This window comes from Podarcis cretensis (assembly GCF_951804945.1).
Source record: "Podarcis cretensis genome assembly, chromosome: 4".
Lineage (NCBI taxonomy): Eukaryota > Metazoa > Chordata > Lepidosauria > Squamata > Lacertidae > Podarcis > Podarcis cretensis.
The window spans coordinates 98,500,382-98,518,111 of NC_137173.1; the positions used below are offsets into that span (position 1 = coordinate 98,500,382).

Sequence of the window (17,730 nt, forward strand, 5' to 3'; positions counted from 1 at the left end):
ATGTTGGTCTGAAATTAAAAGAGACTTAGACAGTTGGACAAAATTGAAACTTTCTTTGTTAGGCCGAATTGCTGCTATTAAGATGAATGTATTGCCAAAAATGTTGTTTTTGTTTCAAACACTACAGATTGTGGACAAGATGGAGTGCTTCCGGAAGTGGCAGAGAGACATCCCTAAGTTTGTCTGGCAGGGCAAAAAGCCCAGAATTAAGTTTAAGATATTAACTGATGCGAAAGAAAGAGGGGGCTTTGCGCTGCCAGACCTAAAGTTGTACTATGAGGCCGCAGCTTTCTGCTGGCTAAAAGATTGGCTACTTCTCGAGGACACTGACGTTCTGGATCTGGAAGGTTTTAACAATGCTTTTGGTTGGCATGCATACTTATGGTATGACAAGGTTAAGATCAATAAGGCCTTTAAGAATCATATTGTCAGAAAAGCAGTGTTTAATGTCTGGACAAAATATAAAGACTTATTGGAAAATAAAACTCCAAGGTGGCTTTCACCGCTGGAAGCTAAGGCCCGAAAAAGACCCAATATGGAGGCCAAATGGCCAAAATATTGGGAAATACTAGAAAAAGATGGAGACAATTGGAAATTGCAGAGTTTGGAGAAAATGAAGGATAAAGTGCGAGACTGGTTACACTACGCTCAGATTAAAGAAGTTTTTAAAAATGACAAAAAGTTAGGGTTCCAGGTGGAGAAATCGAAGTTGGAAACAGAACTGTTAGAGCCTAAGACTAAGGTACTCTCAAGAATGTATAACTTGCTGTTAAAATGGAATACACAAGATGAAATGGTTAAATCGGCTATGATAAAGTGGACACAGGACATTGGGCACAACATTATGTTTGAGGACTGGGAAAGGTTGTGGACCATTGGGTTGAACTTCACTGCATGTAATGCTTTGAAGGAAAATGTAATGAAAATGATATATAGATGGTACATGACCCCAGTTAAACTTGCCAAAATATACCATTTGTCTGATAATAAATGTTGGAAATGTAAAGAAAATGAAGGAACATTCTTTCACCTCTGGTGGACTTGCCCTAGAGTGAAGGCTTTCTAGGAAATGATATATAATGAGCTGAAAAAGGTATTTAAGTATACCTTCACTAAGAAACCAGAGGCCTTCCTTTTGGGTATTATCGGCCAGAAGGTGTTAAGGAAGGACCAAACATTTTTTATGTATGCAACAACAGCAGCAAGGATACTTATCGCTAAGCACTGGAAAACCCAAGATCTACCCACACTGGAAGAGTGGCAGATGCAGCTGATAGACTATATGGAACTAGCCGAGATGACCGGCAGAATCCGAGACCTGGGAGAAGAGAAAGTTGAAGAAGACTGGAAGAAATTTAAGATTTATTTAAAAAAGCATTGTAATTTGGTTGAATGTTAAGAAAGATGCTAGATCATAAATAAATGAGCACCACTAAACTAGATGGAATTAGGATGACAAGTGAGATTGAGGAAAAAACATAAACCTTTGGGAGAAATATTAGATTATATTTTAAATGAATGGGATACAAGAATGTAAACAAGATGATAAATTGCGGGTAAGAATTGACAATGATGCAAGTGGGAGCGGGAGACGTGAGGGAGTCCAATGAAGCTAAGAAAATATGTTATGATATATGTTTCATTGTTTTTTATTTCTGCATTTATGTTTAAAAATTTTAATATATATATATATATATATATATATATATATATATATATATATATATATAAATAAATAAATAAAATAGATCCACCTTCTCCATTCTGGCACCCCCCCCCAGATGTTTTATTGCATCATCCCTGACCACTGGCCATGATTGGGGGGGTGTTCACCCTCATCCCAAACACCGCCTCACTGATTTTCACTATTAACATCCCTTACTTTAAAACAGAAAATTTAAAGTGGTGCAGATTTATGAAACTACTACAAGATGAAAAAGTCAGACTCTGTTGCCTTATGTACAAATGTTGTACAGGCCTTCAAATGCCATTTCATGAGGGGAATTTTCCTAACCATTTGCCATTTTAAAATGGTCTGTATCTAAAAAATAAAATGAATTCTCAGAGGAAAACATTTTATGGTCAAAAGTTATAGATGGTTAGGTCTGTTTTTACTTTCTTTGAATAATGGTGTGTGCTCATCTGCCAAATAATAATAATAATGGGAAAACTACAACTAAGCCAGTGAACAACAGCAACAAGAAACAGGGAAACTAAAAACAAAACACAAAGGGATTCAAAAATATCAAGTGAGATGCAACTGAGGAACACTTTCCACTGTGACAAGGCTGATTCGTATATTTCCAGCAACAAATAAATAAATAAATAGAACAGCAGAGCATTCAGTAAATAAACAATCAAATATGTATCCTCCAAGTCACTTCAGGTGCATTTGTGTAAATTTTTAGGTGTACACCCTACTCTGATTCTTAATCTTATTAGGACTGATTCACACATCACATTTTCTAAGTGTACACTTTAAAGTATTTTAAATGCAAAGTAAGGAACATTGAATGCAACAAACAGTTATTTGCAAACATGTAACACTCAGTAGGGTGCCAATAATGCCTTTGCACTCAGTGTCAATTCTAGGTTTGCTGTTTTGTAATGCGTAAAATGGCTCAATGCAACATTTATCAATGCAACATTTATAAGCCCAGAGGCATCTTCAAGAACACTGCATGGGATGTTACAACTATCCCTTGAGAGAAATTTGCTTTGCCTCAAACCAGAAAAAGGGATCTTATATTATCCTTGGAAAAGGATCTAACACATATGGTTTTATGTCAGCAAAACACTCTGTATCTTACACAAATATATGTAATGCTAAGATGCTAAGGAGACAAACTTTCTGGGTTCCTCCTTCTTTCCTCAAAAAGCAGTGAGCTTTTTCTCTTGCCTTCCTTTAATCATTTTGCCCATTTTTCTGCAGCAGCATGATGTTGAGTGTTTTGCATATGTTTTATGAACATATGAAGCTGCCTGATACTGAGTTACATCATTAGGTAATCTTGCCCAGTCAAGTCTACTTTAACTGGCGACAGTATGATGGGTTGAGTGTAAATAAGGATTTTTCTATCTATTCATATTGTATTAGATGCTGACTGTCCTGAGACTGGCTGAAAAGGTAACACAGGCCTGTCAGAAAAGGCTTACAAAATGATACAAAGTGAAATATTACTTTAGCTGGGAATACTGTTTGCAAGGGATTTATTCTAGCTATTCTTGCAAAAGCTATAGTTGCAAAGAACCAAACACTTTTCTTTAAAGATCATGTACTGATAAAATGATTCGTGCAGCTTCTAAAGGAGTTGAAGACTCTTCTGCTACATCCTTGAACTGCTATGTAAAGATATTGATCCATAGCAGCTACTTTCTCAAGAGCATGTTCTTTTTGGGGGGGCTAAAGTGCACCTCAGCTTATGTCACTAGATCTGTTGTTTTCAATGCAGAAAACTGTTGTTCCTTGAGTTGATTGACTTGCAATCAACCTGCAAGCTCATGTATGTAATTTGAAAGTCTGTTTGTATGAAAGTCACCTCATTACTTCAAAACTGGTGCTGGAAATGGGACTGCTAGTCTTACCTGAAAGGTGTTTCTGACTGGGCGCTAAGATGCCTACAAGTGGGATTGTGTCCCCCCTAGCATTCAAAAGCGGGAAGCATTGTCACTCCAAAGGAGTTGTTCTGTCTCCCTCCTCTGGAGTCAGTTTCCTGCTTGAAGCAGATCTTTCAAACACCATATCCTGTTCTTTTGTCTGTGCATTGTGTCATTGTGTCTTCATGTGCCTTAGTCAGGGAGAAGAGAGTTCCTGTGGTTTCTCCCTCCCCAGTTGTCTTAGTGCCTTTTCTTCTCCTCAGTTTTGCTTGCCTCTGTTTGTGTCAGAAGCACCTGTCTCCTCAGGGCCCTGTTACATCTCCACTGTACCTTGTGTGAATCATGCTCCACTCCTTCTCAATTAAATTTAACCTGCTGCCATCAACAAGGAAAACCATAGCCCTTGTTCAAAGTTAACCCAACCAAGAGTTCTGTCAGTATGCTTGTGTGATTGTCCTTCCAAGTGGAGGGAACCCAGTAGCTGTAGGCTAGGCAGCCCTAGAACTCTAGCCTGTAACAATGTGCCATTATTTCCTTCTGGTCCCATTAATGTAGCCTCCACCATTTTATTGCCATTGTATTTGTTGCCGTTGCTCTTTTTGAGATGGGGTGGTGGTGGTAGATGAAGAGTACAGAATGTTGCAAGTTGGGTTAAAAGCAAGTTCCAGCTCTGCAAAAGTTGACATTTGCCAAGCATCCGAACTTAATTATGCGGCCTAAGGATTGCATGTTGCAGCAGTGTACAGTGGTGCCCCGCAAGATGAACGCCTCGCAAGACAGAAAACCCGCTAGACGAAAGGGTTTTCCGTTTTGGAGGCGCTTTGCAAAACGAATTTCCCTATGGGCTTGCTTTGCAAGACGAAAATGTCTTGCGAGTTCCTGCGGGTTTTTCCCCCTTCCCCCCCTTTTCCTAAGCCGCTAAGCCGCTTATCAGCTGATCCGCTGATAAGCCGCTTAACAGCTGATCGCTGAAAGTCGCTAAACTGCTAATAGCGCTAATCCGCTAAGCTGTCAATGGGCTTGCTTTGCAAGACGAAAAAACCGCTATAGGAAGAGCCTCATGGAACGGATTAATTTCATCTTGCGAGGCACCACTGTGTTGGGTTGTGGAAAAATAGAGTGAGTATTTTTCTAGAGAAGCACTATGTAGAGAAGTGCTGGAAATAAGCAGAGACAGAATGATTAACACCCCAATCTAGAATGCGTCTATGTAAATGTAACTCACAGTTTTCAATCACATTTGTTTTCCAGTTAGCAGGTTTAGGAATGGTGTGTAAGAGTTGAACAACTATAGTGTGGCAGCTTTGATAGTCACTTCAGAGGCCTACAAGCACAACCTGCTTTGAGTTTCATAACACGATACAAATTTTCAAAGCACATAGCTACATTAAACAACAAAAAACGTGTGTGAGTTTAAGAACAGAAATATAATGATTCACTGGCTTACCACACCCTTTTTGTCCCAACAGGGATAAAAATAAAGCATTGTTTTCAAGATTCTTATTCACAAATGTTCTTTTATATCATAAAGACATTCAGGAATTGGCAGTAAAGAAACCATAACTTCAAGATGAAGAACAAAATTTCTGCCAACTGGTTCCAGACCAATATTTTTAGCTATTTTGCATGCAAACATTTTTACATCTGTCAAACCTCCATAAACAAACAGACCTTAAAGCTGTTTTATGTAACACAATACAAGTCTGTACATGGGAAGCAAAGCTTTCTGTTAACCCCACTGATGCAATAAGTAGTTGGTATAATTTACCTGACTGATGGTAGAGAAGAAGAAGGGAAATGAGGACTAAATACTACGCATCTGTTCTTTAGCTTTCACAAGTCAACATAAGGCTATTTAAAACCTAAAACTTTCTTCCATGCAAATGCAGTTGATTGCACAAACCTGTTGCATTCTCTTTGAATTACTACCTGTCATAATTTGTATGTTCATATTTCAGTAACGATGCACACACATAAGAACCTGATTATTATATAGAAGAGTTTGATCATATTCTCTCACAGAGGCAGCATCGTGTTCTGAACTAAACTTCCATTAGCTCTGCCACCACTGTCAAAAAGAGGGATTTTAGAAAAAGGATTTTGAAGGTAACAAGGAGTGACAGAAAGTAAGACTTCTAAAAATGAGCCGAACGCTCATTGTGGCTCATTAATGATACAGCATGATCTGTCTTACATGTGAATGAAACAGAAGGTTGCTTTTGCTATTCCAATTAAAAATATTTTGGTGTGAGAACTGTTGCAGTGTGCCTCATTAGAAATGAGGGTCACGGGAGACAAATCCACAACATAGCCTCTTCTGGGTGCATTCTAGACCAATGCTGGCACAGAGAGAAGCCATGTTGTTGTTGTTTAGTCGTTTAGTCGTGTCCGACTCTTCGTGATCCATGGACCAGAGCACGCCAGGCACTCCTGTCTTCCACTGCCTCCCGCAGTTTGGTCAAGCTCATGTTGGTAGCTTCGAGAAGCCATAGTAATGAGTAAAAATGAGGATCGAAAATGTGTTTCAGAATTATCAGGAACCAAATGCAAGGTATTTTCCTTCCTTATTTGTTTTTATGTTCCATTATTTCTAAAAGTAGTTACCCACCTGTTTTCACGTTCATACATTTCCTTTGTAGCTGTTCGAAGCTGTTGTATTTCTTGAGATGTCTTCTGCCTTATTTGTTCCAATTCATTATGCAGTTTGTTTTCATATTCTGTTTTGTAATGGTCTCTTTATTAAAAAAAAAAAAAAAGCAAGTTAAAAAAAATTCTGCAGCTTTCTTTGTATTATCCCTTTTGAGTTGCTTATCACCCAGTAAGATTTATCAAACAGTGGCCTTCTGCTTGTGCAACCAGGACTTCCCATTCTGCTTCCAAGGTTGGGCTGGGGGGGCACCCTCTGAAGAAAATGTGATGTTGGATCTCACCGACTGAGAAGAATCATTGCTTTTTTACTCCTAGATAAAAAGAGCTGCTCTGTTATATACGTCTTCCTTTTGGCCTATTGCCAACCTGAGCCTGAGCTCAGCTACTAGCTAAAATGATAAGAAGAGTTGCCATCCCTTAAGCAGTAGCAGATTCCTGCATATACAGTGGTGCCCCGCAAGACGAATGCCTCGCAAGACGAAAAACCCGCTAGACGAAAGGGTTTTCCGTTTTTCAAGGCGCTTCACAAGACGAATTTCCCTATGGGCTTGCTTCGCAAGACGTTTTCGTCTTGCGAGTCTTGCAAGTTTTTTTCCTTCCCCCCCCTTTTTCTAAGCCGCTAAGCCGCTAATAGCCGCTAAGCCGCTAATAGCGCTAATCCACTAATAGGGATGCTTCGCAAGACGAAAAAACCGCTAGACGAAGAGACTCACGGAACGGATTATTTTCGTCTTGCGAGGCACCACTGTATGTTGTTACCAACTGAACCTATACTCGTTCAGAATTCACAAATATTCCCTTTCATATGTAAGTTATTTTGTATTGATGTTGGTGACATGCTATAGAACTGCAAATAAGTCCACAGGAGCTTTACTACTAACGATGCAAAATAAAACATTATAGTATCACTGATCTTAAGCTACTTGGAGATTTTTTAAACTAGACTGGATTGTTTAATCAAATATTAAAGGCATCATAATATAGTCATATCTTGGGTTGAAGTAGATTTCGGTTGAGCATTTTCGGGTTGCACTCCGCAATGACACGGAAGTAATTGAGTGCGTTACTTCCAGGTTTCACCGCTCGCGCATGCACAGACGCTCAAAATGACGTCATGCGCATGTGTGGAAGTGGTGAATCACGACCTGCACACGCGTGGACGCGGTTTGCGTTTGCTTCAGGATGTGAACGGGGCTCCGGAACAGATCCCGTTCACATCCAGAGGTACCACTGTAGTCTTAGTTTTAGTAATATAGTGCAACCTGAGGAAAATATTAACAGGCTTAATTTCTGACTGTAAATCCTCTAGTGATAATGTAAAATTATTGTTTTAAGTTTTATAAAGGTCTCACAGCTGCTTTAAGATTTTTCTGTATGTAGAAACTAAAACCTGAGAACACTACAACATAATTTGATTTCAACTGATTGTTTCTGGGGAAATCTGATCAACTGACCAAAAACATTATGTTTACTGTAAATAATTTTGTCCAACCCAACTATAGTCTACTGCCATGAATCATTTGTTGAATGAATTAACAGAACTGTGTACCTGGATGTGACATATTTCTCATAAATTTCTTCTCTGGCCTTCTTAGCATCTTCTAGCTGAACCTGAAGCCTTTCAAGGCGATCTTCTTCATGAGCACAGCGAACATTAAGCTCCATGTTTTGACGGTTGAGGTAATCCTTATCTTTTTGCAGTAAGGTAACAGACTGCTGTAGAGCTGCAACCTTTATATACAAAATAGCTATGATAAAATCAGGCAGTCTGCAGTACAACCCCCACCTCCCAGGTTAGAGTTTTTTCTTATTTTATTTAAAAGATTTATAGATGTTAGTCACACTCAGGGTGGATCCACTGAAACTGTTGGATGCAAGGTCACTGAGTAGTATTCAACAAAGGGTTACTCAGAGTCGACTCTCTGAAATAAATGAGCACAACTAAATTATTCCATTAAATTTAACGGGTCTATTCTGAGTAAAACTTAGTTGACTACCACCCCCTGATTTCAATTGCTCAACTCTGTATGACTTAGCTGAGCACCACTGTGAATATTTATATTTAACAGAGCTTCCAGGGTGGTTTAAGAAAACAAGATGCAATTCTGAATCTCCTCATTGCAACGGATGACACACTTCTCTTAACTGAACAACCTAGATTTGCATTTGTACTCATTCCTTGCTCTTTAGGTATATATATTGCTGTGGCAGCACACTGTTTATCCCTGCATGCAGTACAATGTAATTTATACATACAGTGGTACCTTGGTTTACGAACTTAATCCATTCTGGAAGTCCATTCTTAAACCAAAGCGTTCTTAAACCAAGATGTGCTTTCCCATAGAAGCGGGGGACTCAGTTTACAAATGGAACACACTCAACAGGAAGCGGAACATGTTCTGCTTCCAAGGCAAAATTGACAAACCAAAACACCTACTTCCGGGTTTGCAGCGTTCTTAATCCAAGTTGTTCATAAACTAAGCTGTTCTTAAACCAAGGTACCACTGTATGACCCATTCCAAGTCTTAAAAAGTATCATTTATACACAAAATTATATACAAATAATTTGCCTATACACAAATTATAATCAAAATGTATACATTTTATTATGTTTTGCAGTTGAGTGTCTCTTTGTTCTTCCCCTCGCCCACATGCTTCCCCCCCTTGATATATAGATTTCAGCAGTGAAATGATGGAATTCAAATAGATTCCTTTGCATCTCCCTTATCCATTCTATAGAAACAGCACTATTTGGTGAATCTCAGATATTCAAGAAATACCAAAGAAGGAAACACATCTTTCCACTCTCCGAGTTTCCCAAATGTGGTTCTGGGTAGGCACAGAACCTATTAAGTGTGACTGCAAAGAGGTGACAAAAGAAGGAGGTATCTAAATCATGAACAATGATAACACTGTTAAAATACAGATGGTACTCCTAAAAGGCAGAATCAAAGAAAGCTACGTGCCAAAGGATGGCTGGTGGAGTTTCAGGCAGTTAGTATTTGTAAAGAGATTGGCAAAGAAGGGATGCCTAGCTCATGAACTGGATTGACAAGCAGTTTGTTGTACCATAAAGATCCAAACTCCGTAGACCAGGCACCCCCAAACTCGGCCCTCCAGATGTTTTGGGACTACAATTCCCATCATCTCAGACCACTGGTCCTGTTAGTGAGGGATGATGGGAGTTGTAGTCCCAAAAATCTGAAGGGTCGAGTTTGGGGGTGCCTGCAGTAAACTACTCCAGGTATATATCAAATATAAGTGTAAAAAAAGGGGGGGGGAGAAAATTCTAATTTGGGCCTTAGTACATTTTGAATAAATATTTCGGATAAAGGTCAAATTAGATATGAAGATCTCACCTCTTTTGATAAATCATTTCTTTCTTTGGTTAGTGCTTTGTGTGATACTTCTAATATTTCGTATTTTCTTCGAAGCTCTGAAAAATCATGTTCAAATGCATCACGCTCACTGTTGGGGGGAAAAATGAGAGTACTGTAAAATAATGTCCCCCTCAAACCCTTGACTGCTTTTGTAATCTATGCTTCCTGTGCAAATCTAACATCAACAGTCCTTCAGATATTCTTTCATCAGGAGCCCAAATTAAGTTACAGTAAGTCTTGTGTACATTAATTTGGACCCTGCTGAGTCCAAGAATCTCGTTTTCCCTGCGCTTTCATATCGTTTCACATTGCAAAATGCAGTGTCATCACTTTCCCATGCTTGTGTAACGCAGCAACAATCTGCAAAAGCCTTGCAAAGCTCCCTGGTTGATACACTCATTCTCATGTTTTATAGTTCCAAACATGTTCGAAGTAGCCCCAGTACAAGACAAGATACTTATTGGAACATTCTCCTTATTCACAGGCAACATTGGATATAACCCATTACCTTTGATCCAAGGCAATATGAGAGCTCCTTCTATAATTTTCTTTACTAAAGACACACTTACGCTTTTACTTTATCGTAATTCTCTTGTCTATAATCTCCTTGATGAATCATTTGCTTTGTATCAGCTAGTTCAAGTGTTAAACGCTGACACCTGACTTCTAGTTCTGACCGATTTCTTCGCTCTGCTTCATAGTTCTGCAAAATAAACACCACACCACTATTTAATGTGAAAATAGAGGCTGGGATTCAGAGAAATATACCACACACACAAAAGTGTTCGGCCACAGCCCTTGGCATTTTTAATTCCCCCTTTGATCAATTGTCTTACAAACTCTGTCAGTTTAAAAAGGGGGTTGCCATAGGGCATGGTTCCAGAAGTTGATACATGGTTTTTCGCAGGGCTTTTTTTTCTACAAAAAGAGATGCCGGAACCAAAGTTGTTGAGCTTTGCAGAAACACACAAAAGATGTGCTGGAACTCTGGACTGCAAAAAAGTCCTGGTTCTTCAGACAATAGGTTAGAAAGACCATTTTGTTAATTACAAAGACAGGAGTGTATTACATTGGATTCCATCTTGAGATAAGGCAGCAGAAAAGCAAGTGGAAAGTGACTTTCCTGCTTTCCTCCCTTGGCCCCCAAACCTGCTGAATGTGATATGTTGTGGCACAGGGGGCTGAGCAGGATGGGGAGAATCGGATGGAGGCTCCTTCTGTGGTTGCCCCTTTTATTTCCTTTCTTCCTCAGCCATCTATGCTACAGCCGCCCCAATCTATTGGTTCTCGTGGCCTTGGGAGGAGGCAGGAAATCACCTTTTACCAACACCCTTCTGCCAGTGTTTCTCTGTATCTAATACCTTCTCACTAAGACAGAAGTCCTTTCTGAAAGTCTAAATAAGGAGACAACTAGCCACACCAAGTTTGCATCAGATATAACATCCATAAAAATACCTCCATTAGCATTACTGCTAACATAGTTTCTAGATCTTTATAGCTACGACAGGCACGCAGAGAGTTCATACCAATAATAATAAATAATAATAATATTTTATTATTTATACCCCGCCCATCTACCAATGCAGACAAATCTATTACTATCCTAAATGAGGCAAGTGGAAATGCTAAAGCACATTACCATGAACACAATCAACACATACCTTAAAAAATAGCTATACCATTAAAAGACAGGTCTAGCAGATCCTGGCTTACCAAAAGAGACCACAAATACTTTAAAATATTTCAACCTAAAGGCCAAATGCCTCAGTAAAATGGTAAGTTTTTGCCTGGCACATTCCATTATAGAGATCAATCTGAGTTTCCCATTCTTTCACTAAATCCAGTTGTATGTTATTTCTGCTAAACATTACCACTCGAGTTTTTCACTGCACAATAAACACTTTCTTTGGAAGGATGTACAGTGATCCTGTACACTTGCTACAGGAGTTTGTAAAACGAGCTCCCATCAATTTCTTTATGTTATCTTTGTATCATCCTTGCCATTTTTAAATTAATCGGATCTTATGAATATGGTTTAGCAACGTCTAAAGTTGTTTAAATTATTGTGCTTTTTCTTGAATTTTTAGAGACATATCTCTATCATCTTCACAATGTCAACAACTCCCCATGCTACCAGCAAGGTGGTTTAAAGTAATTTCTCCAACTATATCAAAAAGTTGGCTCTGTACATAGCATAAATCCACTGGGTGCTCCAGATTTCAATGTATTGTTTTCCTTGCACCCCATCATCACCATCAGTTCAGCTATTCTATGCATTCTTTTACCTTGTTCTGGGTAGTGATGGGGAATTGAATTGGACCACTAGTAGCTAATAGCTAAATCTTTTATCTCTTCCCACTCCCCGTGAGGCAGTTTGAAATCCAACCATGTAGAGCACAGTCTCAAAAGCGCCTTTCAGAGCATTCTACAAGACCAACTATTGGTTGACCGCCAGTCTTTCAGAGTCCCTTGTGGAGCATTTTTCAGGCACACACCTCTTTTACCTGAGACAAGACTTTACGAGCCCTGCATCTGACGTCATATACGATGTCAGCTGTAGGGCAGGTGGGTGTGGCTTGGTTGAAATGGTCTCACAGGCCAAATGCAGAGGACTAAACTTTAGTGATTTGGGGCAAGTGCGTGTGACAGTATTGAACTTAAAAAGTCTGCAACCAGCATTTTTTAAAAAATCCACTGGTGTCACAACACGCTATTTACGCTTATAGCTAAGTATACAATTTTCCACCTGTCGAGGTAGATGAATCACTACTAAAGCAGGTGGATTTATTAAGCCCTGAAAAACTAGTTGTTTTATACTTCTTTTTCATTTTCCTTATAAGGCAAGGTTCTCCAAGTCTAAGTGCTGCAAAACTGGCTAGTCACAACAAGTTTGAACAAATGTGACAGGCTTGCAATACTTGAAAGACCCTTACAGTTTTTCTGATAGTTTCACAGGAGTTCCTTTAAGGATAATGAGATAATAGACAAGAGAGTCTATTCTGAAGTAGTGCTACGTGTGTATCTGTATGTACCAGTAATACATTTATCGGAACTGAACCCCCTGCAATTCAACTTAGATGAGAATTAGAGAGAGAAATCCCCCCTCTTCTCTTGAGCCATTTACACTTTTACAAACCTACTGTGTTCCCAACTCAGCCTTTCTTCATAAGAAGATGCTCTAAGGCCTTGCTTAGAGGTTTAATAACCCCAAGAAAATAAAGAATGAAGCATAATAGCCCCAATGTGTTTTGGGTATCACTTTTCTTCTGGGGATCAGCTATACCTATCTTCCTATTAAAATACAGGATAAAATAAACTTTCTCCTCAAATACTTATAGAATCCTTTTTTTCTAGTTACCAGAGAGCCAGACTTAAAACTGTCTTATTTTCAATATTCAGGTTTTTTCTTTCAGGTTATGGATGAGCCCCAAAGAAGAAAAAACATTGAGGAGATCAACCTGGTTTAGTACATTCTTTTAACAGATACATAATCTAAGAAAATATATTTTAGGAGGGCGTGCTTGGCTAGAGCAAAGAATACTTTGGGAATTGGTCCTAATTCTCATCACTGTGAAAGCTGATTGATTTCATTTGTATTCTCTTGCCAGAGAAACCCAAACACTCAAATGCTCACTACCCTCTACTTTCTCTGATTAGCATTCTCAGGTATCAATTTCTTTTATCTCCAGGGATTGTTTACTGCTGAGTTGATACTGACACCAAGTGGTAAGAAATAGGAAATGTCCACATTTAATAATTTCTGCATCTGTCTCTCAAGACATTTTATTTATTGAAGATTCATCTTAGACATAGATCAGAAGTCTGCAGCAAGTTATGAGTTGCTTTGGAATTTCATGTTGTCATTTGTCATTGTGTGTGTTTGTATAATGTATTCATTGGCTCACGAAAGTGCTTATTAAACTTTAAGTAGAATAAAGTACAGCCATTGTCACCCAACACTGAGAAACAGTTGTTGAGACAATGTTGAAATCTAGGGAGTTTCAGCCTGTTGTAATCCTCATGAAACCATTTCTGATCCCATCTTAGTGCAAAAGGGCTTTGTGTGACCTGAAACTTGACCGTTGAGCTTGCTTTAACAAACAACTCATTTTCTCCATCTTGAAACTAAACACAGCATACTACCATGTACTGGTAAAGAAATATCTATTTTTAATTTTCCATGAGCATCTAACTTGAAGAAGAATTCTGTATAACTTTCAAGTTCACATCCTGCATTTTGAACAACTGGCCCAAATGGAATCTTATTGCTTGGTCAATATTTCTTTTTTACTAAATGTTTTCCAGGAAGATACCTTACTGCATTATAAAGATATTATTAGATTCATAAAAGAGAGAGCAGCCATTCTACTAAACACTCACCTTTGCTCTAGTACCTGAGAAACTCTCCCTGAAAAGAGCTGCATCAGACATTTTAAACCTGTAACACCCACTGGGAAAAACAGACCAACAGAGCCAGGTTTATACTGCAAGACAAGCCCAGGAGATTAAACCTCCAGTCTTATGCACACAAAAAGTACAATCCTAGCCACGTTCACTCACAAGTAAATCCTACTGAATTCAATGGGGCTAACTCCCAGGTAAGCAGGGTTAAGACTGCAGTCTTAGCTGGCAGTAAATCCCACTGAACAGGTTGCTATTTCTGCTTCAGAACAAAATAGGTTTGTTTTTTTAAACAAATGGCATACAAACCTCCATCAAGTGTTTCAACTGAGATTTGTAATCATTCAGTTCTTCAGATGCTACATCCTTCTTTACCTGTAGTTCATTTAGCTCCTTTTTTAAAGGATGTACTGCTTCGTAAAATATAATCTGAAATGCATGAAGCATAAACATAATTATTACTCTACAGTGTAAAAGAATATTTTATACCCACTTCCTTCTTCACCTTGACTTCATTTCAATTGTGAGCTTTTTGGCAAACCATTTTTTTAATCTGCATGAATAAAATAAAGTACACATTTAAAATACACTAAGCACTATACAACCACACAATTAATGCTGGTAAATTCACCTTCAAACTTCTAAATGCTTTTATTAAGTATAAAAATGCACAATAAAGCATTTCTATTCTATTCTTATCAAGGCCTCAGAATTGAGATCCTAAAAACATTTTCTTAAACCAGGGACTCCTAGATTAACTTAAAACATATACCCTTAGAATTCCATACGATATTTTATCAAAAATCTACAGGACTATCTAGAGACAAAATGACAAAAGTTAGAATGAATTTCAGGCGCTTCTTACATCTACCTACTGATAATAGGTGTCTATCATGAGGCGATAATTAATTAGGTGGCCCAAAGTTCAGAGGCAATATTTCAGCTCCCATGTTTCATTTTTTTTTTTATAAAATTTTTATTGAGTTTTCACATTTTATAAACACAGACACACACACACAGACCAAGACAACACATATAAAGTTTCATATCCTTACTTTCCTAACCCCAGTTCTTGACCTCCCCCCACCCCCCCTTCATACATCCTAATTCAATTAAATTAGCTCAGCAAGTTCATATCTCTCATCCTTTACATATTATTAATATATATATATATTTTTAAAGAAATACTTAATTCTTATTACTTGGCCAAATTTTACTTATCCAGTTTTCTTATAAATATTAAATCCTTTTCTAAGGTCGACTCAAATTCCTTCCACGAATTTCCCTTTTATCTTAAAAATAGGTCATAATAATCAAACACAAAGGTCATAAACATTTTTTAAAAAATTCTTCCCCCCCCCCGCCCCAGTTTCTGTCCCTTCCCAATGTCCCCATGTCCACAAAAACAGTTTTTAGCCTGGATTCCTCACATCTGAGGCCTTTAAATCTCTGTCAGTCTCTCTCTGCTGATTTTGTTGGTAGCCCTCTTTGTTGGTCATCGGGTCTCGAAGGAGTTCTAGCTCAGTCTCATCAGATTTTCTTCCATCCAAAGTACTTGGTACCAGCTGCTGCGAAAGGTCAGCTAATCCATACTCAAAGAGGAAGCCCCAATCATATTTCTTGCTTCTTTTAAATTCAAATATTCCAAGTGTTCCAGGGGCTTCCTCCCTCCTCTTTCGCATCTCTCGCAGATTTGTAATCCAAAGGTCTTCTTCTTTATGTTCTGACAATGTAGGCTTCTGGTTGGTACTCTCCATCTGTACTGGCCCTTGTTCCCTCTCCTCCTGTTCCGAAGTTGTCTCTTCTAATTCAGCTGCAGATTTTTTCCTGGTCAAGTCCATTGTGCATTCAGCAGAGTCACTTATTTTAGAGTTCAAGGTTATAAATTGTTTACTCATAGCCGTAGTCTGCTCCTGCAACTTTCCCACGAGAAAAAACATTCTTTCTATCTCTGCCTGTAATTTTCCATCTGCAGCCATTGTAGTGTTTCAATGTTTCCCCTAGGGGGATTCTGGTTACTTAATAGTCTTTTCCCAACAGTCCGTTACTTTATTATTTCACTACTTTGTTCCCAACCACTTTAATTTAAATATAACAAATTTAGTCCAGAAAGGTGTTAAATAATAAGATTTTTAACTTTCACTGCCCGTTTGACAGCTCCTTTGACAGCTGTCAAACTCCTTGTTCCTTTTTCTCCAGCTCACATACAGGACACTCCCGGGTCTGGGGGGGTTTAAACAAGAGCTTCTAAAATTCCACTCTTACTCTCCAGCACAAATCTTCTTCTGTCAAATTCATGAAAATATTATCTTTTAAAAAACACCAAAAAGAAAAAACTCTCCACCTTAGTTCTCCGATCCTTGCTTTAAATCTTCTGTAAGCAGGGGGGTGCGGACTTCCCTTTAGCACATCCCCTGATCGTACCGAATTCAAGGGTAGAAATTTTAAAGTCCAAATTCCATTCTACTCACGGATTAATTAAAGTCCGAATTTCAGGGAAGAAAGTCAGCGGTCTCCGGCCATGGCTCGCGGCTTCGCTCCACTGCAGTAGCGGTCCACTCACAGCACCACGCCGCTCCCCGTACCCTCTCCGCAGCCTTTAAAAAGGCTCTTCATGGGTCGGGGGGGCGCTTTAGGTGCCCGCCGAGTCACCAAGTCCGCAGGCTTCAGCGCCTGCGGTTTCTGAGGGTCCCCACGTCGCCGTCGCAGTAGAACCCTTCTCCAGCGGAGCCGATTCCCTCCGGAGCTCGGAGGGAATCCGCCATTAACCAGATCGCGCTAACCCGGAAGTCTCCAGCTCCCATGTTTCATCATGAGATCTTGGGTGTGAAAATATATTATACGCTGTGTCTATTTACTGCTGTGTTTACTGAAAAGAAGGGACAAAAGATCAACAATGCAGATTGGATGCTACCTTGTAAATTAAGCAAAAACACAGAATGTTTTATTTGGACAAGAGATTAGGTCAAGGGGTCAAATGTGGCCTTCCAGTCCTCGCTGTCTGGCTCTTGAAACCGTAAATTACACTCCCTCTCCGCAGATCACACCTTTCAGTGGCCCCAAATCACCCCCCAAATGTTTTTTTCCTGGCTGAGAGCATCTCTGAACCCTGAAAATGGCTCTTGATGCCTAAATAGAGTGTGTGTGTGTGTGTGTGTGTGTGTGTGTGTAAAGCTAGCCTACCATACTTTTGCCTCTGGCACTGCCCACCACAAACAAGTCTCTTCTGGAAGGCTGCCCTCAAGCTGAAAAAGGCTGTAGACTGCCATATTATGAATACCAGTGAAAACCATTATTAAGTAGTGAAAACCATGTCAATGCTAGAAGAGCAGATGCTAAGAAATTACAGGTTGTATCCAATGCTGCTCATGAACTTTCACTCACGCCAAGAGGACTTCACCTTCCTCTTGGGAGGGTTCCGGGGGGGGGGGGGGCGGCGTGTAAGAGGACAAGAGGAAAGTGAAGTTGTTTTGCAGGAACAGAAGTGCATTTGCACAACACCGGATTCTGCCCTAGGTGTTTTTTTTTAAATGGAAACATTCAACTTCACATTCCATCCATCATCACATATTTCCAGAACCTGCTGACATTTATACAGTGATCCTTGAAATTCATTCCTTCCACCCACAACATACATAGGAGTTTGCATCATTTATTCATTTTCTTGTCCTAACAGTTATCTCCATCTCCATTATCTCTAGCA

The 17,730-nt window shown here is 39.2% G+C and overlaps 1 protein-coding gene across 1 annotated transcript in view; it reads right to left on the reverse strand.

Moving 5' to 3' along the window:
* PIBF1 (progesterone immunomodulatory binding factor 1) overlaps positions 1–17,730 on the reverse strand; it is a 92,301-nt gene that overhangs the window by 70,385 nt on the left and 4,186 nt on the right. Inside the window, exons 5-9 of the mRNA XM_079972638.1 lie at positions 14,337–14,456; positions 10,196–10,329; positions 9,606–9,714; positions 7,796–7,977; positions 6,206–6,331 (exon numbers count right to left, since the gene is read on the reverse strand). Of these exons, the coding sequence (XP_079828764.1) occupies positions 6,206–6,331; positions 7,796–7,977; positions 9,606–9,714; positions 10,196–10,329; positions 14,337–14,456 (671 nt within the window). The remainder of the gene's footprint in view (positions 1–6,205; positions 6,332–7,795; positions 7,978–9,605; positions 9,715–10,195; positions 10,330–14,336; positions 14,457–17,730) is intronic.